This window comes from Cydia splendana, chromosome 1 (assembly GCF_910591565.1).
Source record: "Cydia splendana chromosome 1, ilCydSple1.2, whole genome shotgun sequence".
NCBI lineage: Eukaryota > Metazoa > Arthropoda > Insecta > Lepidoptera > Tortricidae > Cydia > Cydia splendana.
In genome coordinates, this window is record NC_085960.1 from 22714516 (window position 1) to 22736822 (window position 22307).

At 38.1% G+C, this 22307-nt stretch overlaps 2 protein-coding genes across 4 annotated transcripts in view; one reads left to right on the forward strand and one right to left on the reverse strand.

Moving 5' to 3' along the window:
- On the forward strand, window positions 1–4026 carry LOC134792081 (uncharacterized). Of its 3 annotated transcripts, none has more exons than XM_063763224.1 (4): window positions 1–78; window positions 343–616; window positions 1417–1556; window positions 1641–4026. In XM_063763224.1, the coding sequence occupies exons 2-4, from the start codon at window positions 394–396 to the stop codon at window positions 3165–3167; spliced, it is 1890 nt and encodes a 629-aa protein (XP_063619294.1). In that variant the 5' UTR covers window positions 1–78; window positions 343–393; the 3' UTR covers window positions 3168–4026. The 3 variants fall into 3 exon arrangements, with proteins under 3 accessions (XP_063619294.1, XP_063619315.1, XP_063619304.1); XM_063763245.1 differs by having other exon boundaries at window positions 1656–4026; XM_063763234.1 differs by lacking the exon at window positions 1–78 and having other exon boundaries at window positions 295–616.
- LOC134792077 (protein expanded) overlaps window positions 3918–22307 on the reverse strand; it is a 24516-nt gene continuing 6126 nt past the window's right edge. The window contains exons 2-4 of the mRNA XM_063763211.1: window positions 10296–10547; window positions 8754–8833; window positions 3918–8505 (exon numbers count right to left, since the gene is read on the reverse strand). Coding sequence (XP_063619281.1) covers window positions 5029–8505; window positions 8754–8833; window positions 10296–10518 — 3780 coding nt within the window. The 5' untranslated portion in view covers window positions 10519–10547 and the 3' untranslated portion in view covers window positions 3918–5028. The remainder of the gene's footprint in view (window positions 8506–8753; window positions 8834–10295; window positions 10548–22307) is intronic.

Below are 22307 nucleotides of genomic sequence, written 5' to 3' on the forward strand. Positions count from 1 at the left end.
CGTCATTAATGTCATTATGGCGCGGCACTCGAATTTCACATCGCACGGTTAAATAAAATATAGTTAGATGTAATATCGGTGGGTAAAATTGATTATTCGAATATTTTTATGGTGCTAGTATAGGTATATTGTTTGATTTTACATATCTATCTGTGTAACTACATATCATTGCGCATATTATATTTACCTTGTCTCACCTATCTGGATCGAAGCCAAAAACAAAGTGCTGATCTCTGTAAAACTTAATGCATTCGCGTGGCTGTGATTTGAAGCTAAATAAATAGTTGATTGCAATTTCTCTGAATATTGTATACTAAGACACAATTAACGATTCGGTTACAGTTCAATTGGTCTGGTATGTGATTGATTCGACCTTGCGAAGGAGCGTCAGAAATGGATGAATTGCCGGAGAGCATTGCAAGCGGTAGTAATGGCGGTGGCCAGCTGGAACCCTTGGATTACTTGCGCGGCGTGGAGTCGTCGACGTGCCTGCTACTGACGCCGAGTCCGACGCCGCTGGATTTTAAGCATCCCCTGTCCGAGGAAATGAATGAAGGGCCTTTTATAACGCTCAGTGATGAACCTATTGTAAACCTGCAGAATCTGGCCAACTGTGGTAAGTTATTTATGATTTGTTTATAGCTTTCTAGGTACAAATGGCCAAATATTATTGGTATACATCTTTATTTCTATGGTAACAAAGGTGTTCAGTTTGGTGGTCACTACCTTCATAAATATGATTTACATAGTTGTAAGGTACTTTTATTTATATTATTATTTCTTCTAGGACTAACACATATTGTTATTACATTTTATCTTTGATGTGACTGTTTTAAAGCCAGAGTGCATATAATATTACTAAACATTTATGCTTTATTATTTTTGTCACTGTATAGCAGACAGCTTTTAAGTATGTATTATCAACTTACAGAACAGAAGGAAGTATAAAAATTCCAAATTCAAGCCTAAACCCACTCAGGGCAGCATGACTCCTACTGCAAATTGTAAATCAGAGGATGCTTGTGCCTAGCAATAGGAGATATAGATAAACAGGCATTAAATATCATATATTCTTCTTCTTCAGCGAGTATGCCACCATGTGTGCACTTATACATACACCTTTCAAATTTTCCTCCAAGCAACCTGTTTCTTGAATCTCTCCTCCAGATCTTATATATTGTTGAGGTGTTACCCAGTCCAGATTTATTGAGTTCAAATGTAGATCTTGTAAATTCTGATTGCTGATCAGTGTGATTTAAAATTATTGAAACCTTATGTATTCAGGGCTTTAATATCAGGTTTTTTTAATAAAGTACAGAATGTTTCCAAGCGCAACAACACTTTGTAAAAAAATAGTGAACACATAAACATGTCACAAGTTTCTTTTGCATAACTTTGACTTCATATATATTTCAGATGCTTCGGGAGGTGACTCCTGCTCCTCAGGAGACTCGAACTCTGTAGTTCAAGACCCAGTCAGCGCACAGCTAATCAACAACATCAGCATGATGGATTATCAGACACTAAGCAAAAATGTAGACCTGGTTATTGGCGAGGTATGAGCATTTTTTAAATATTTGATACACTATTTAATGTTATTTATTTGTGACCACTTAGTACCACAATAATTAATAAATTAGTGCTTATCATTTCAGGTTGAGGATTGCAAAACTAACGGAAGCCTCAACTTTGGCAACAGAAAATTGCCAAATTTTGTGAACTGGAATTGGTGCATTATTCGTAAAGTAATGCTTTGGGTGGTCCTGTCGGGCCTTGTGGCTTGCTTGGGTGCAATTATTGGTATGGTGATCTCTATCCCCAAGGTGTGTGACCCTGATCTTCCATGGTACCAAGGAAAAGTGTTTTACGAAGTTTTCCCTGCTAGCTTTAAAGATTCAAACAATGATGACAGAGGTGATTTGAAAGGAGTTATTATGAAACTGGATTACATACAAAATCTTAATGTAGCTGCTATAAGATTAAATTACATATACCAGGCTAATGGTTATCCTGAGCACTATTACAATGTAACATCTCTAAAGAATATTGACAGTAGCATTGGAGACTTGGCAGATTTTGAACACCTAGTAACTGAAGTACATAATAGAAATATGTCTATCATCCTCGATATACCTGTGTGGTCACTGGCTTACCCTCATTCTTCTTCAAGTCATAATGCTACTCAACTAAGATATTCAGATCCCACATCTGATGCCATTGACTTTTGGTCTCGAAAATATAATGTTGATGGATTTTATTTGAAAAATTTAGAAAGATATGTCAGTGACAATGACTTAGGTCAAACGCTAAAATTGTGGAAGCAAATTATTGGTTTTGACAAGATACTGATTGCCAGTGAAGAGGCTTATAATAAAGCTAAAGGTGATAATTTAAATGTCTTGTTGTCTAGAATCGATCTAATTGATGTGCACTTAGACCTCGGAAGAGGTATAAATGAGTTGAAAGATAAAATTAAAAGTGTTATAAATGGGCCCCTGTGGGCTAAACCGCACTATCCTTGGGTACTTTGGAACATAGGTAATATTGATAGTCCAAGAGTCGCTACTGAAAACGATAAAAATGCTTTGGCACTCGCAGTACTCGAATTAATCTTGCCTGGCACAGTAAGCATTTTTTATGGAGATGAAATTGGTCTTGGGGATATGCCACATTACGAGGCGGAACAGGATTACCACGAGTACGAAAATGTGCGTAATTTGGTACAGATGAAATTCTCGAATAACGGAAATGAAGATAATAATATTATGCAAAAACACGTGCAATGGAACCCTGAGTCAGGTTTACAACCGAAATACGATTTCTTACATATAATAAAACAATTAGTTAAATTGAGATTAAGGACGCCGACAATTTATTTAAGGTCCTTTTTCAAAGATGGCAATGTATTGAAGAACATGGAAATTCGTAATGTAACAGATGAAGCTGAGCAAAACCTTTTGATAATCGAAAGATGGTATCCACGGAGGAATACGTGCGTTTTTGTTGCCAATCTTGGCAACAGCTCCATTACCACTGACTTGACCACGATGTACTACGGGGGCACCGTTATATCTGGCATCAACAGCTCATTGATAGGACAAGTTATGTACTTTGACCGGGTAACGTTTCCACCGAATTCTGCCATTGTCTTGAAGCTCGAAAAGTAAATTAGTTCTAGATAGCTTCCGCGCGGATTTCTAGGCAGCAGTAACACATGTAGACATATAGGTAGTACATATTATTATGATTGTGATTGATATTTATATCTGGTACTTAATTATATAGGTATTTTTAAACCAAACTATTTGGCATGTAGTTAAATTCCATAGAAATAATGGTTTACGAATAACTTCCACATTTAACTCTTTTTTTGTGTATGTACTTATTTTGTGTTAGTTAGTACATTACCTATGTTAATTAAGGCAGTTATTTTATAATCTGTTTTTTATTCGTTTAAATATGTACTTACCAGTAAAGAATAATATTATTAGTTAGGTTAGGTATAACCAATATTTTAAAATTAACCTTAATTGAAATATCGATCTGCGATGCAATAGATCTGAAGCGCGTTCTAGTTGGTTCTTTTTTATTGAATTTATTGGTGAGTGTTTTACGGGGTTTAATAATCATACGATTGATCTGTGTTGTGTAGTTTATGTTTGTTGGTTGTCTGTCTGTCAGTATGTATTTTATAGTATTATAGAGAAAAATAATTCCTAAGCGTATAGCAATTTAATGTACTTACTTCCATTTAGGGTATGCTCTCGGTACTGGATTTATTTAGGTACAACATCAGTCTCGGAACCGGGGATTCCCGGTTCTCGCCATACTAATTTAGTACCGGAAGCATTCCCTACTCCCGATATTATTTGTGGCTTATAAATATTTTTTAAGGATTATTAAAAAATAAGGCATAGTTTTACACATAATTATTTATTTACATTTGTACACATCGTTGTATGTACTCATTACACTTGATTATATATACATGTAAAGATTGTCTAAACAAAATAAATAGCTGCAGATATTATTATGTAAGTATTATTATTCTCTACGAATTATCTATACAATGACTTCAAACAGATCTAGATACCAAATATTTATCAATCATCTGCGAATTCTTAAAACTGCGAGTATTTATTATTACGAATAGGTACAGTGAATGTGTATAACCGTAAAACAATGAATTGACCACTTGAACATCTAGAAAAAAAATGTAGTTGATTAATACATACGAGAAAACGAATTTTATTAGAAGAGGTCGTGCGTTGCGTAGTAACTTAGTAACATGAAATAAATATGGAATTAATGGTTGGCTGGTGGTTAGAGCTTTTTTAATTTTATGCAAGCAATAATATTATAGGCATAAATAGGTATTCATAACGTTTGATAGCAGCAACTGTACAATACGTGGTTATAATTAAAAACAGGTTTGAAAACTATTTGAAATGAAAGGTATAAATGTAGTTAGGGAAAATAATACAATATTCGATTTTCGTGTTGTTTTTATCTTGAAAATCTACATTGAATAAATTGTATAATTTTCGCTCAACTACATCTACGTGGTAAAACAGCCAGACAGCAATAAGGAAATAATTGTTTATCGGTTGTTTATGGTTAATGTTAGATCGTTCATAAGGCATCAATTGCCTATTAAGGGCCTGTGAAACATACCTAACACATTACCGATAAGCCTGACTGTTTATGGCACAAATTCATCATACTTACTCAGTCAATGACATTTCATTTGTTTATAACACGAATGTTACTTATAAAATGTAGGTATCTAATGTGCACTATTATTCTATTACCGACATTCTCGAAAATTGGAATGTTTCTGATAACCTATTTTAAGGAATGTGTATAATTGTGATAAAATTGTAACTTTAAAATAACTAGTCGATAGGTCTATAAGGACTTTTTATTCAGTCTTATTGCGTAAGGTCGGTGGAGAAAGCTCATATCATAGCACTGGAAGTATTCACAAATAGTAAAGGCTAAATTACGATGTCAAGTCGGCACAGCGTGTCATGAGCTGGGTTGGATTTTCTTTACTTTTACACTTGGATGCATTACGTAAGTGTTCGACAATGCTCTAGGGGTGTGAGTGTCGGAACTGGGTAATGCGGGAAGTTTGTCTGTCGGCTTTCTTATCAAAATTTTCTTTTGCGTCCCTGTCATTGACATTCTTGCGATGCCTTCCTGTTTGTTGTTATTCTTAAGTTCTAGATTATCGGTGGTGTTTAGAACAGACTTGGTACACTTTCGTTCACTTTCACTAACTGTTTGTTTATGCAACTTAGGAACACCAAATGCTTTTGTCTGCTTTAATAACGACCGGTCGTTACATAACGCGGCGATCAGTGGCAGATCTAAATTTTTACTTTTTTCCCGAAGAGTTTTTATGTCTAGATCACCATTAGCGTCTCTTACTTTACTAATTTCACTCATCACATTTGCGCCACTGTTAGAAATGTTGACTTCCCTAAGCGGCGCCGAGAGCTTCTTTTTATGTTCATAGGGCGGCGGAGGCGGCGGTGGCATACGCCTCGAGCGAATGGGCGGCGGATCCCTCGGGTTTAATAGGTTGTCGTCCGACTTGGTTCGCGGGAAATTGGATACTTCCGGTGTTCGGATCGGTTTCTGTGGACGTTCCAGGTTAACTGAGTAATTACTAAGTGATGTTCTGGATGTTAAGGAATACCAACTTGAACGATTTCCAGGCAATTGAATATAAGAGTCTGATAGATTCTGTATGGATCCGTACATCGATGACGTCGACATGTTCGTCGATAAAAACGGCGTACTTCTATATTGTAGACCGCTCTTGTGCATATTTGAAACACGGGGTTCAGAAAATTTGTGATCGAGGTAGTTTTGTTGGGATATCGTCGGGTCTTGTAAAGGATAGTAAACGTAGTCCACGTCGCTATAAAGCTGTTGATGAAACATGGGATTATGTGGTGGAGGCGGAGGAGGCAGGCGGGCTATAGGCGGTGGCGGAGGTAGTCGGGTGCGGCGGGGTGGGGGCGGCGGCGGCAGTTTCATCATTGCCACCAGGACATTAGCGTCTACTACATGAGAGGGCATTTCTCTTGATGGGGATAGACTGTTAATTCCTTGAGCTAGCTTGGACCGCCCGGCTCTACGGCTGGAAGCTTGATGCCGTTTCGATTTCTGAAATCTATGTTCCATCACCATAGGACTAGCGAAGGTTCTTTCGCTTGGTGTATTTACATCTCCTGCTTCCGCTTTTAGTATCGTTATCATAGGCTTAGATGTTACAACTCTAGCGGCTACTTCTTCTTTTTCTGCGTAATTTTGAAAAGACCCATGACTGCTTATAGAACCGGGGTACGCAGGAGGAACTTTTGTGTTTGTAGATGTGTGCGCAGGAACAGTTTTGTGATTATAGTCGTATGGTGGTGGTGGAGGTTTTTCAGGTATGGATGACATCACTTGATCCCGGTCTATGTCCAATATGTTCGGGAGAGATAAATTAAAAACCTTTCTGCTATCAGTTCTAGTTGGCGGAGTTGGTGGTCGGTCGAAAAATGAACCGTTTGGGTAGTTATCATCAGATGGAGCAGTATCTTCGTGACCTTGGATGTAACTGTCACCAGAAAACGGCAGGGGTAACCTGACATAATCTGATACTGAGTCTAACGTATCACTGACGGATTGGCTTTTAGGATATACTCCACGTCCAACTATTAAGTCACTTAATTCACTAGCACTAAGTAAATTATGTTTCTGGTCTGTAGGGTCGCTGCCGTCGCCATGAAAAGATACGGCACTGACATTGGAGTTAGATCGTTCCCTAAAAATATTTTCTTTGTCATCATGCTTTTGATTTGTAAACTTTGCATCGCCATCAACACAATCAACATCTAATAGAGACGCCTGTAATCTAAGAGGTCCTGTAGAGTGACTAGGTTCGGCTTTGTTTTTTAATATTGACGAAACACTGTCAAAGGCAGCAAGATCGTTCTCTTCTGGTGGTTTGTAACTGTCATAATGAGAACTTTCATACTCTGTTCTACTACCTTCTGAATGGATCCCAAGTTTTGATCGTGCAGTTAGCTCTGAACTACCCATTGTGTAAACTCCACTCGTTTCGCTCGAGGCCGCTATTGTCACAGGCTGACCCAAGCCATCGTACAGCGCTGACTCGGTATCTTGAGAATATTCCACATCTATTCCAACTGTGCTGTTATCACTTAACATTGAATTTTGTGCTGTATGGCTAAAGCCTAGTTCTAAACTGCTTGTATTAGATGCTCTACTCAATGTACTAAGGCCAGCTCGCGCCATAACTACCGTACTGCAAGATGAGGAACACTGCGATCCCGTGCATTTTGATTTGTTGACAGGGCTATCGGTTTTTGACTCGCTTATGCTTTGATCGGGTAGCGAAACAGTCTCGGCCAGATTATTTAACACAATTTCTGAAGTAGTATCTAATTTAGACGATTCATTCTCATCCATACTTTTAGATTGATGTAACTTCGGTTTACGTAGCTGTAATGACGTTGTTTTGTGTAATAAATGGCTGTTATGAGAATCGTTTCGTAGGAAATATGAGTTTGAACTATCTAATAAATGGGCAAATGCCAAACTCTCTGTGGATGGAGCGGGAGGCGAGTCGATCATTATCTCTAATTCGTCTTCAGATTGCACTCTGTCACTGACAATTCCTGATGTAGTGTTTGAACTTGTTGTTGATATTACTGATATTCTTTGTTCGTTTTTATTATGCTGATTGTGATGAAGATTCAACGATTTCGAATATCCGTAACATACTTTTCGTTCGTCTTCTTCTCTTTTAACAATTTCGTTAAATTTGGGTGCAATTTTCATAGAAAACTGATGGGACTCTTTGCACAATGCGAACAAATATTTACATTTTTCGTCACTAGAAGAATATAAGGTTATTTTGCCTTCTTCCGTTTTTATTTCAAACTTTTTTCTATCAAAGCTTAGTTTTCCAATAGAACTCCATATGAAATTATAAATCGATCCATTATCGGGTAAAATTTGTATACCTTTAGCTGTCACCAAGAGCCAAACAGTTCCCGGCTCGGGTTCTGATTTAGTTTGCTTCATTCTGTATCTGTGCGAGTTGATAGTGTCGGGGAGCAGGCAGACTTCTCGAATGAATCTAATCTCAGCGTCATTCTTTGAAAGTCCCCGGTGTTCGCGGTGGCACGCACGCATAGCTGCGGCGACCCAGTCACCTGTCAGGGATGGTGTTGCATAATCCTCAACTTTGAAGTAGTCTCGGTCCTCGTAAGTGTCCGCGTCGCCATATTCTGCTTGCAAAGCCAAACCGGTGAGTAACAAAAGAACTTCCGTAGGCAATCCTTCTCTAGTTCGGACGTTATGCCGCAACTGTAAGAAGTACAAATGTAATCCGACCTCGTCTTGCAGCAGAAGTGGACTTTCGATGTGGAATTGAATGACAAGGTGTAATTCCAGGAGTGGCTTCCCATTTGCGTCCAAACCCTGAAATCGAAAATACTATTTGAATTATTTTGTTCCGTATATACACCGTGCGCTGGTAAAACCCGACAGATTTTAACCACGCTTTCCTGAGGTCATAGGGAGCAAAAATGTTATACGAGTTTTGGTCAAATTCAAAGATGGATTGGTTTAGATAGATTTTAAATCACAAATTTATCAAAATGTAGGCCAGAAATTCAGGTCTGTATATATGGTAGGTATCTTAATTAAAATATTTTCATATATCTTACGTGTGTGTGTGATGACCTCCAGCTCTTTGGTGCATATTTTGATAATTTACTTTCTTGGTCAACAAACAAGTATTCTCCATCTGAAACAGAAAAACAGCCACTTTATTTTTTATCTCTGTCATAAAAAAACTCGTTAATCTATGTTGTGCTCTTATTTTCATTCAATTTGTAGTACCTACGGTTTAATACCAATCTGTCTTCAAATTCAAGCAAACAATGCCTATTGTCAGAAGTCGACAACTCGAGGACGACGTCTGAAAAATCGCCCATTGTTCTGGTGAAAATGTCGCCTTGTATGTGACGCAACTAATAATAAGCGGGAAGCGAAGTGTGTTGCTTACGTTACGAGGATACTTTGTAAATAAATTCAAGCGGTTTATCCTTTCACATGGGCAGACAGTAGGTACACTTAGATGCTGTGTCGATTGGGGTGTTGGGATAATCATTTTGTATTGTGTCAGTGTCACTAACATGAATCACTCCATCTTATAAAACCTTTATAAAACAGTCTCCCACCGAGTATGTCGGTATGTTCGCGATAAACTCATAAACTATGGAACGGATTTTCATGTGGTTTTCAACGATCAATAGATAGAGTGATTCTTGAGGAAGGTGTATAATTTGATAAGGTTTACCCGTGCGAAGCCGGGGCGGGTCGCTCTACCACCACTACCACTACCAACCCATTATAATTGAACGTTGGAATAACTTTAACCGCCTCGAGAGAAATATCTTTGTTGATCTCAAGCTATGGACAAAAATATCTGTAGACTATTATCTACGCATCGACAGACTCGAAATCATCTCAATTTCTTACCTACTGATAAATTAGTAGTAAGTAGTTAGGTAGGTACATATTTGGAAAGTAATCTGGATTCTTTTCCGTCTCTATTTAATTCGGGTTAAAGATATTTTATTTGTCTCAAAAGAAATAATACATTTCACTTATTGAGATAAGTCGATAAATGCAGGAATTTTATAGGCTACTGAGCGTTAACACTAAAGCAATTAAGTTTCATATATTTAATTAATCCTTTTATAATCCTAATAATGAATAAGAAATGCCTAATAATTATTCCATGCTGTCACCCCTCGCCTCGCCTTAATACATTTTTCCTCGCGCGTTGTCCCTGCATTTTTGCCAGAGCTCATGGGAGTCTGGCCTGGGGTCCGATTGGCAACCATCATAATATAATCAGTATGCATTTTTTTTTCGTTATGTGGTAACGTAATTGTGGTTCTGTCATATTCTGTACATTACTTAACGTGATTGCAACATTTATGCCTAACCTAACCTACTACCAATTCTTTGTTCATCTGCATTATGGAAGTTTTCTATCATTTGCTTAGTTTATTCGTGTGTAGGTATCGTGCGTCACCGAATTCCATTAATTAAGCGTTTAACTCAGATTTGACATTTGTTGTCGTTACTAGATTTCAAGATAATGTATTCCCCGCTTTCTGGGTCATAAAGTCTACGTCTGTCCTTAATCGGTATTGTTATTTTCGAAGTTTTGAAGATAGATTTTAAACATAACTTACTTTGTAAGATGGCTAATCCAAAGAAGTCGGTGTCGGTCATGCCTTGTAGCTGAGCATGTGTGCTGGCCAAGGCCTTGAGCTCCTTGACCCTCGCCTTGGCTTCGACGACGAAGTGTAGCGGCTGGGCCCGGCCGGGCACGCGTAGCGACAGCAGCCGCGCGCCCGCGCCGAGCGCGCGCGTCTCGCCGCCGAGCGGCCCGCGAACCGAACATAGAGCGCGCATGTCGCATCTCGAAACAACTGTTACGCGCCCTGAAACAATAATGCACATATTTACGATTTCTGTCAATTTACAGATTCCTTAACTTGCCACGAACATTTAACGGAATGTTGGGATCGCCTATAAATGCTTATATTTATTCTGCCCTGCCCAGACTGCCTACTTGCTATCTGTGCTCAAGCCCGTAATAGGGGTAAACATTTTTGTAAAGGTCACCCCAAAGGGTTACGATTACGACCAGGACCTTCTGGACGTTATTAAAGCCTCTGCTCCACTGTCTGCCTATCAGCAAGGTTTCATAATTTGAAGATTTTACATTTTTATAAGCTTAAGCATAAAAGAGAAAAACTTGAAAAGTGGGTCGTGAAAGTTATTAATGCCGTTTCTTTTTAATGATTTTGCATGGAAAATGAATCCGACTGACTTACTTCCGAGCAACACCCACGTAGACGTAGGACGTAGGTATCTTCTAGGCACGATACACTCCAATAAAATTGATTAAAAGCCAAACGGCTTGGAGTGTTTTGATTACATAACATAGGTCCTACCTCACGAAAAAACCCGAGAAAATAAAATTCATGAAGGCTGTTTACGGTTGTACTACATTTAGTCCATTACCATAGAACAACCTACATATGTAATAGGTAAGTTTGAATGGAAGGAACAGGAAATCCAACACGGATATACATAGTACTTAGAGCTATATTTTCTCCAGGCCTCTAGCATAGTATACAGTATATAGTGTATAAATTCAATACGGGCAAACCTTTAAACGGTGGTTTAGTATTATAGGACCTAAGAAGTGTATTGAGATAGCTTTCGGTTAGAAACACAATGAAAATTTTAACCATACAAAATAAATCGGCCCGCAATGTAAAGGAATTCAAAATTTCGTATCTAGGATGTCATTATATGTTAAATATGTCTAGTAATGTTTGCAGTAGATAGGTTGCTGATCGGTAAATTTTTAAAAACGTATTCAGGGTCACAATTAAGTGTAACGTGACCGTGACGTGAAAAACCGGATTAGCACAGGATGGATGAAATGGCGACAGGCCACGGGAACCATTTGCGACGCCCGAATGCCTCTTCGATTGAAGGGTAAAATTTATAAAACCGTCATAAGACCTGTCGTCATGTATGGATCAGAGTGTTGGGCTCTAAAGGTGACGGATGAAAAGAGGTTGCATGTAGCGGAGATGAGAATGTTAAGATGGATGTGTGGTGTGACAAGAATGGATAGGATAAGGAATGAGTATATAAGACGAAGCCTAAAAGTTGCACCCATAATAGAAAAAGAAAGTAAGAGTAGTAAGAGCAAGAGCGAATCGCCTAGCGTGGTACGGGCATGTGATGCGGAGGGATGAAAGCCATGTGACGAAAAAGGTATTACGAATGAATGTGGAGGGAAGTAACGGGAGTGGACCGGAAAACCGCGAAAAAGGTGGATGGACTGTGTGAGAGATGATATGGAACCAACGCAAGTGAATGATGAGATAACGAGCGAGAGAGAGGTATGGAAGAAAAAGACATGCTGCGCCGACCCCAAATGAATGGGATAAGTGCAAGCGAATGATGATGATGAATTACCTAAGAGTAACGTAAAAAAAAATTACATACATAATTACAAGGGTAAATTCTATGTCGGGTTCCATTTATTGCCTGTATTCGATTTACACAATGTAAATGGTGAACTTTTCGGCTTCGGCTGGTGGAGTGGAGAAAGTTCACCTGGTATTAGCTCGACTGATAGGTATCTGTTCGGCATTCTAATAAAATTATTCTAACCAACCAAGACGTTGATTTGAAAACGAGAAAGTATGAACTATAAATAAAGGTACACAGGTAGATAAGCAATTAATTAATGGTACGTAATAATGTATAAATAATAGTTGAGATATGTACGCACATAATCACCTAATAAGCTAATGCGTCCAAACATAGTCTAAGAGCCGAAATGGTTTTTCGGAATTTGTCGGCATTACCTAATGCACATCCGTTTAAGTTGTGCCTTCCCGCGGCGCGACAGGAATGTCCGGATCTCGCCATCTGTGCATTCCTTTAGTTTTTTTGGATGCGATCTTCTTTTTGCTACCTGCTGCCTGTAAGGCCCACATTGTTGCCGCGGTATAAATATCTATGCGTCTATATATTGCTATAGTTTGGTTTAGCAACATATTAAATAAAGGTCATAAGAATATTTTCATTAAAGGCATTAACGTTGAACAATAGTAGATTAAGTTATGGGTACTTAAATACGACGAACGTAATTACATATAACACTACACAAAAAATATTAGGTACTATATACCTGTATGTATTAGGTTAGGTACCTACATTTAAAAAATAATACACATGTTTTTCAAATTTGAATAATAAATGTAGGATAATCTACAAATCTATTTTGGGAATAAGCATGGATTTATATGGGTTGTTTTACTGATTCTAGGGAATTCATTTGTAGACGTAACATTTATTTGAAGTAGGTAACGGGTTATCTTTATTACTAGAGTTAGACCAAGGTAACTCCGCAACGATGTTATGTATACCTTACGTCATAGTCATAATTTCATAGATGTTTGACGTTTAAAATAACACTTGCACAGCTTAGGCTATCAAAATTGCTGCAGACTTATCTTGGTCTATCTCTAGTGGTGTTTATTAACGGTAGGCAAAGTTTATATGGGTTTTCCAGATTACCTGTCTACATAAATAATATTGTAGGACATTTTTATGCAAATTGACTAAGCCCTTGACTAAGCTTGTGTGTACCTACTCAGACAACGATATATATAAAATAATATAATATACAAGTACTTACTTAAATACAAGGTCCAAGGGAGGTCCAAGGGGGAGGCCTATGTTCAGCAGTGGACGTCTTATGGCTGAGATGATGATGATGATGATGACTTAAATACATAGAAAACACAACCATGACTCAGGAACAAATATCTGTATCATCATACAAATAAATGCCCTTACCAGGCGGCTTAGCACGGTCGCGTTTTTATCCCTTGTCACCATGCCTGTCACGTTCTAACAAGTATGTAAGTGCGAAAGGGACGCGCATAGTGATAGTCGATAAAAATGGAACCGTGCTGAGCCCGCAGGATTCAAACCCGGGACCATCGGCTTCATAGGCAGGGTCACTACCCACTAGGCCAGACCGGTCGACAAATACAGACATATTCTTAATTTGAATAAATTTGTGATGTCTGAACGAAAAGAGATAAAATGTCATCTTTCCGGTGCCCCTGGATAGGGGGGGACCTAACACGTTTTTTGTTTTAGTAAATGCGCGATAGTTTGTGATGGCGCGGTCAGGCGCGCGGGCGCAGCGGGGGCAGACCGGTCCGAGGGGTGCGCGGGGTGCGGGCGGGGCGCTACGTAAGCGCGGTAGCAGCGGTCGGCGACGCGAGGAATGCGGACGACCTTCAGATGCCGAGCGCCCCTCCCCCAGCGCCAGCCGCATCTTGCGTCCTCGCATGCCTGTGCCTGTGGCCATCGCTGCCTCCACTTTTCGACATCTTGCCACCATTTCTGACACTAACGAATTGACAATATTACTGACACTATTTCAGGTATGTAGGCAACAGCACAAGTAATGTGCCACCTAGGGTTGCCAGATCGAAAGGCGCTATTATCGGGATAAAATATCAATTTTTCGGGATTTTGGGACTTAAGTCGGGAAAAAAACATTCAAATTAAGGTAATTGTATTAAAAACAACGATATTTTACATTATTGGCACTACATCTGCTGCTCTGCCCGTTTTTATATAAAAATAGTATACCTAAATTCTTTGAGATCTTGAACAAACTAATTATCAACGCGGGTCGCTCGCTCGCTCGACGACAGTTCGGAACATGAAATTATTGTTTTATATGGTGAAGCTGTTTTTCGGGACAGATTTCACTTTGTCGGGAATCGGGAACACATGCTAAAAATCGGGAGAATCCCGCCAAATCCCGACCATCTGGCAACCCTAGTGCCACCGCCGGCACCGCCACACACCATACGGATATTTAAGATTTATCGACTGTGCAAAGGTGGAAAGTATTGTTTTCTGTTCGTGCTTATTTATGAATAATGAAAGCTGATAAAATCAAAAAACTTTGACCGTTGCGAGGGTTTTAAGAAAATATACAAGTTTGTACCCTACCACCGGAAAAAAAAACGGAAGAAAAAACATTACAAAACTAGTAAGTATGCAAATTGATGATTTTCAATAATTGCTATTCCAAACCAGGTACGCAATTTTACCAACTGGCATGGAAAAACAACTCAAGATGTGACGTCAAAAAAAATATATCTACCTATGCCTGTTTGATTCAAAATCACAATTTGTCAAGTTAAGAATGAGATGTGCATGATAACAACTTCGGCTACTGCAGTAGTAAACAATGACCTTTTTATAGTTGCATAAATTTAATTTAATCCAATCTGAAACGTCCGACGTACAAGGCCCAATTTCTTTCACTTTTCTTCTAATGAGATTGCTGGGACTAAGACTGATTATATGACTTGATTGGCAATAACGCAACGGGTACTTTAAGTAAACAACCCTTTAACCGTTCGGTTACGACACTAAACATATGACTAATACCAATCACCAGCATAACTTCTTGTTTTGTACTCTGTACGGCTGCTTGAGGGAAAGATTATGCAACACGAATATTTGGGCCAAATAGTCGTGTTGCATCTCCATGGGCCATGTGTGTCACTGGCATTAAAATGCCGTACTTACGTATTAGTGCCGCTGTAAGAAGTGACTAAGAAAAACTGACTTCAAAAAGGATAAAATAAAATAAAGTAAAAAACTACAGGCCGATCTCTCTCTTAACGATGTTCTCTTAGTTTTTTGAAAATATTATGGCAAATCGTATATATGCTTATTTGGTCTCAAACAAAATTTTGGCTCCAGAACAATTTGGATTTCAAAAGGGAGTATCTATTTCTGATGCACTGTTTGAAATGTCTGACTAAGGTAGAAGTACTAGTGCTCGACGCTGCACTAGTATTCGACATGGGCAGTTTATGTCAAAGTATTATAGGTTAAATTTGAACGGCGAAGATTTTTCTGTATTCAAATTTAATCCTTGTCACTTTACTTCTACCTTCTGCACTAAATCAGCAGGAAAATGTTGTTGCCATTTTGTTAGATTTATCTAAAGCTTTTGATCATGTAAATCATAGCATAATGATATCTTAAATCGCTACGGCATTAGAGGTATAACAAACAAATGGTTTGAATCCTAGGTAGGTACTTGAAGCAAAGGGAACAATGTGTCTCGGTATCAACTTTGAATCATAAAACTCGTACTATGTTGAATATTAAATCTGATAACCCATGTATTGAATCTGGTGTGCCCCAAGGGAGCATACTGGGGCCCATCTTGTTCCTTTTGTACGTAAATTACTTGCCACAGCTCTTATCCAACAAAATAATTATGTTTGCTGATGACATTTCCATGTTATTTAAATTCAAGAAAAATGAAACTGAAGGCCTTAATAATTTAATTACAAATAACTTCTGTCGTATAGTCAGACCGTAAAAAGTCTGCAGCGATTTTGATAGCCCACGCAGTGCAAGTGTCATTTTAAACGTCAAACTTCTATGAAATTATGACGTATACATAACACTTACACTGCGTGGGCTATCAAATCCGCTGCAGACTTTGTTTGGTGCGACTATATATTGGTTAAGTATTCTCAATCTAACTACAAATATAAAAAAACTAAATGTATGCACTTTAGAAACATAGAACTGGAAGTGTTAGGCTAAATAAAATCAAATAGCTTGTCTGTTCTGGCTGTAAATGCTTTTTCATTTGAAAAATGAAAAATATTTCTACACAAAAAACGGCTTTGCAGGCGTATCATGCGTTTTTCCAATCTCACGTCCTTTAAGGATTAGCCGTATGGGGTAGTTGTATCGAAGTCCATCGTCTGTTTACAAAAGAGGTGTGTACGTATTTTAGTTGGCAGCAAATCCAATCGAGAGTCGTGTAGAGCCTCTTTAAAAAAATTAGGTTTTCCCACTCTTTCTGCACTGCATATAATAGAGCACTGCAAACTAGTTCGCCGGCATGTAAATAACAAAACTGTATAAGAATGTCAACCATTGTTTTGATGAAAACAGTAGATTTTTTTTTCAAAATTAATAGTCCGGTGGCCGGCTGCATGAAACAAACCTCATCAAAAAATAGAATATACCTACCCTGTAGAGGTACCTGACATTTAGTAGCTTCCAACGCACTTGGTCGGCCTAGGCTTAACCTGGCAGATTTTGTACAAATGGCAAAAACGTTGGACAAAAATTCATCAAAAAAAACCTCATCGAAAAATAGAATGAAACTTGTATGGTAGGATACCTGACCTTGAGGACAGTAAAAAAAAATTGGTCGGCCTCACCTTAGCCTGGCAGTTTTTGCAGTCCGACCAGATTTATTGGGTCACGTGAGAGCTACAATTTACCTCATCGAAAAATAGAATGAAACAAACGGATTATAATAGCTTAAATAAGCCTGTTGACGTATGTCTTGGTCGGCCTCACCTTAACCTGGCAGTTTTTGCAGTCCGACCAAATTTATAAAAAAATCATCAAAATTTTTTTATCGAAAAATCGTATGAAACTGGTATGGTACGATGGCTGCCTTTGAGGACAGTAAAAAAAAAGTGGTCGGCCAAATCCTGTGTTGGCAGGTTCCTGTGTCCGACCAATTTTGTGGTGCCACGTGAGAGCTACAATTTTACCTCATCGAAAAATAGAATGAAACAAACGGATTATAATAGCTAAAATAAGCCTGTTGACATATGTCTTGGTCGGCCTCACCTTAACCTGGCAGTTTTTGCAGTCCGACCAAATTTATAAAAAAAACATCAAAAATTTTTTATCGAAAAATCGTATGAAACTGGTATGGTACGATAGCTGCCTTTGAGGACAGTAAAAAAAAAGTGGTCGGCCAAATCCTGTGTTGGCAGGTTCCTGTGTCCGTCCAATTTTGTGGTACCACGTGAGAGCTACAATTTACCTCATCGAAAAATAGAATGAAACAAACGGATTATAATAGCTAAAATAAGCCTGTTGACGTATGTCTTGGTCGGCCTCACCTTAACCTGGCAGTTTTTGCAGTCCGACCAAATTTATAAAAAAATCATCAAAAATTTTTTTATCGAAAAATCGTATGAAACTTGTATGGTACGATAGCTGCCTTTGAGGACAGTAAAAAAAAAAGTGGTCGGCCAAATCCTGTGTTGGCAGGTTCCTGTGTCCGACCAATTTTGTGGTACCACGTGAGAGCTACAATTTACCTCATCGAAAAATAGAATGTAACAAACGGATTATAATACCTAAAATAAACCTGTTGACGTATGGCTTGGTCGGCCTCACCGTAGCCTGGCAGTTTTTGCAGTTCGACCAAATTTGTGGTACCACGTGACAGCTACAATTTACCTCATCGAAAATAGGATGAAAAAAAAACCGGATTATAATAGCTAAAATAAACCTGTTGACGTATGGCTTGTTACGGACGGCTTTCATAAATTCAATGTGGCAGTGTGCGGCAGAATCCACTTGCATCAAATTTGATGCAACACATTGTGGCTGGACATTAAGAGATGAAATGTATAAGATCAAATGGTTTGAAGGACACATAACGCCTTTGCGAGTCGAAGAAATAACAATAGATAAGTCGGAGTCTGGGGAAAGTTCGTCAGACTTCGACTCCGAAGATGATTATGATTAACAGTAATTATTAACAATAAAAGGGTTATTCCCACTAGTTACCACCAAGTTTTGACATCTGATTTGACAGTGACAGCAACTCCACTATGGAGGCGCCACCTGGCGTGATAAAATGTCAGTTATGCCTCCTCATTCTATCTGTAGTGGAAAAGTAGGATATACGATTCAAAACTTGTCAAAAATCGATGAAAACCTTTTTATTTTTGACATCTGTGAGACATCATCTCAACGTAAGTGTTACTCTGAAACCACGTCAGTAGTTAGAAAACGTTATTTAGATATTAGATAGATTTATGAATAAAATTTGAACTGAATGTTTTCTTTTTTTTAAAGCCCTCTAAGACCTCCATGGACTCATTTACTTATGACTTTTTTCAGTTAGCATTATTAAGTTAAGTTCAAGCTGCGAAGAAACCATATTTTCAATATAGAAATTATTATTCTTTATAAATGTGGTCGGACTGCAAAAACTGCCTGGCTAAGGTGAGGCCGACCAAGACATACGTCAACAGGCTTATTTTAGCTATTATAATCCGTTTGTTTCATTCTATTTTTCGATGAGGTAAAATTGTAGCTCTCACGTGGTACCACAAAATTGGTCGGACACAGGAACCTGCCAACACAGGATTTGGGCGACCACTTTTTTTTTACTGTCCTCAAAGGCAGCTATTGTACCATACAAGTTTCATACGATTTTGCGATAAAAAAATTTGATGATTTTTGTATAAATTTGGTCGGACTGCAAAAACTGCCAGGTTAAGGTGAGGCCGACCGAGACATACGTCAACAGGCTTATTTTAGCTATTATAATCCGTTTGTTTCATTCTATTTTTCGATGAGGTAAATTGTAGCTCTCACGTGGTACCACAAAATTGGTCGGACACAGGAACCTGCCAACACAGGATTTGGCCAACCACTTTTTTTTACTGTCCTCAAAGGCAGCTATCGTACCATACAAGTTTCATACGATTTTTCGATAAAAATTTTTTGATGTTTTTTTTATAAATTTGGTCGGACTGCAAAAACTGCTAGGTTAAGGTGAGGCCGACCAAGACATACGTCAACAGGCTTATTTTAGCTATTATAATCCGTTTGTTTCATTCTATTTTTCGATGAGGTAAAATTGTAGCTCTCACGTGGTACCACAAAATTGGTCGGACACAGGAACCTGCCAACACAGGATTTGGCCGACCACTTTTTTTTTACTGTCCTCAAAGGCAGCCATCGTACCATACCAGTTTCATACGATTTTTCGATAAAAATTTTTTGATGTTTTTTTTATAAATTTGGTCGGACTGCAAAAACTGCCAGGTTAAGGTGAGGCCGACCAAGACATACGTCAACAGGCTTATTTTAGCTATTATAATCCGTTTGTTTCATTCTATTTTTCGATGAGGTAAATTGTAGCTCTCACGTGACCCAATAAATCTGGTCGGACTGCAAAAACTGCCAGGCTAAGGTGAGGCCGACCAATTTTTTTTTACTGTCCTCAAGGTCAGGTATCCTACCATACAAGTTTCATTCTATTTTTCGATGAGGTTTTTTTTGATGAATTTTTGTCCAACGTTTTTGCCATTTGTACAAAATCTGCCAGGTTAAGCCTAGGCCGACCAAGTGCGTTGGAAGCTACTAAATGTCAGGTACCTCTACAGGGTAGGTATATTCTATTTTTTGATGAGGTTTGTTTCATGCAGCCGGCCACCGGACTATAAGGAACAAAGTACTTAATGTTTCAGAGTAAAATTTCTCAAACTTCAAATTAGCAGAATGTGAGTGAAATGGATTTGATGACAGTAGTATGTATACCTATACTTACTTACTGACACATATTATAAAAGCTAAAGTAACTCTGTATATCTGTCTGCTTGGATAAAGAAATCTTCATTATACCTACGCAGGTATTACATAGTATTACATTAAATCAAAAGCAAGCATGCCACGGTAGCGCCTATCGAGGACCCAAACTGTACGAACCACCAATACATACATATTTTAAGTTTCTTAATCCTACTTTTTTGAGTTATGATTATGACTTTATTAATCAAACCACGATGAATACTTTTTATTTAATGTTGGGTACTCTACTATGATAGGTAGGTTTACCTACTTTTAACTGAATTGGAATATTACACTTAACAGAACAAACGACATCAACGCTCTCCTAGACACCTGTTTCTGGGCTTAAATACGGCATTGATTAGGTTAACAACAGGTAGGTACCTACCTAAGTAGTTTTTTTTTATAATAAAGAAACTGGCCACCATATTTTCATTTAACGAATGAAGAACCTATCTACATTCTACCTTGAACGTAAAAATGGTACAAAAGGAACCCTTATGGTGCAACTCTGTCTGTCCGTCCATCCATCTGTCTGTCACATCGCTAAATACTCGTATCTCGAGAACTCTAAAGCTATCGATTTGGGAATAGTCGTGAACAACGCTAACACATTGAAAGTGTTATTTTTTATTTTAATTAAATATGTTTATCATAAGTATGTACTTACAAGTATATGAGATTACAATTAAAACACCTTCTTATAAATATTTTTTTTTTGACTTGGGTTCTAATGATTAAGAATTATCCCTGAGACAAAAAAGAAACCAACATACATACTACCGGTCTCGCAAATTAGTCAGCCGATTTGCCGATAGATGGCGCTGTACATAATTATACTTAGTAAGTATACCTTCTTCTAGTCAAAAGTCTTTAGTGTTTATAGTTACATTAGATAGTTGAAAGTTTGTACGGAATCCTCGGTGCGCGAGTTAAACGAACTCGCACTTGACCAGTTTTTATGTTTAGTTATTTCAACAAGTCCATACTTATCTCTGAAATAACGAAAGGAAAAAAATGTATTTGTGTCTCGGACTATTAACAGTCAACATGTCATAAATAGGTACATAGTTCAATTGTTTGCTTGCCTATTTTCATTTAGGTATGCATGTTCAATTGTTCACTATGTTCAGCATTATATTTTATAAATTACGCTGTGATATAAACATAATGATTACCGTAAAATGGGGTGAGTAGGGTCAAAACTGAAATTCAAATCTCGATAACATTTTATTTTTACATATGAAAACTAAATGGTGTATATAATAAGTGATCCGGACGTTTGTATTTTAGTTTTTAATTTATTTTGGGTAGTTCCATTTCATAACTTTGACGATAAAGAGGAAAACCCACTTCACCCCGTAGTGTTTCGTATTTGGGGTGAGAGGGGTTTTCATACAAAGGTGATTTTGGAAGATTGTTGGATCGTTTTTTTTTTATTATTCGTATTACTATAGCTCCATTTTAAATTGGAATACATTATTTTTGTAGCAGTAGCCTTAAAATCCCTTCTCACCCCCCTCTCAACCCTTCTCTCCCCATTCATAACCCAACTCTCCCCGCGAAACCTACTCACCCCGTTTTACGGTACCTTGGAAAATTCACAAATTTTAATAACCTAAAACCGCAAGCTTCGTTTTATCTCCAGACACTTCATATCAAAACTCTATGATAGTTGGCAAAACCAGTAAATTAACCACCAACGTAACGTTGTCGTATAGCTATGTCGTAAACTTTAACTCTGTGCTATCGATGGAATGCGGTCGCAGTTGTAGCTGGAAGAGCGTAAATTATGAATCATTTACTTTATCAATAAAGCGATGCGCTGAACAAATAAATAAGTATGTATAAAATACACACTTCGACATCATAAAGCTAATGGATGTGGCTGTGGTAGCTACGACCAGTATTGTATGTAGACCATGTACGAGTTATATAAAAATTGGTATGGAACAAAATAATGGCAATTAGGTAGGTACATAATTAATATAATTATTATTAAAGTTGAATTCGATGGTACTTTGGTCGGTGTCGAATGTGTCGATAGGTTTACAATGTGATTTTCTGTGCAATTACTAATAACGTCCAAAAACATATTCAGTTTCAAACAATTATTAAAATATATGCCCCTGTTAATCGCCTTGGCCACCACGGACTCGCCTGCTCCTCGGGCGCCGGCCGCCTATCCCGTCATGCCGCGCTCAACGACA

Bases quoted from the DNA above. Each gene is read 5' to 3' on its own strand.
- LOC134792081 (XM_063763224.1), top strand. From the start codon at position 394: ATGGATGAATTGCCGGAGAGCATTGCAAGCGGTAGTAATGGCGGTGGC. The intron at 617-1,416 runs GTAAGTTATTTA...TATATATTTCAG, and splicing joins GCAGAATCTGGCCAACTGTG to ATGCTTCGGGAGGTGACTCC. The intron at 1,557-1,640 runs GTATGAGCATTT...TTAATAAATTAG, and splicing joins TAGACCTGGTTATTGGCGAG to TGCTTATCATTTCAGGTTGA.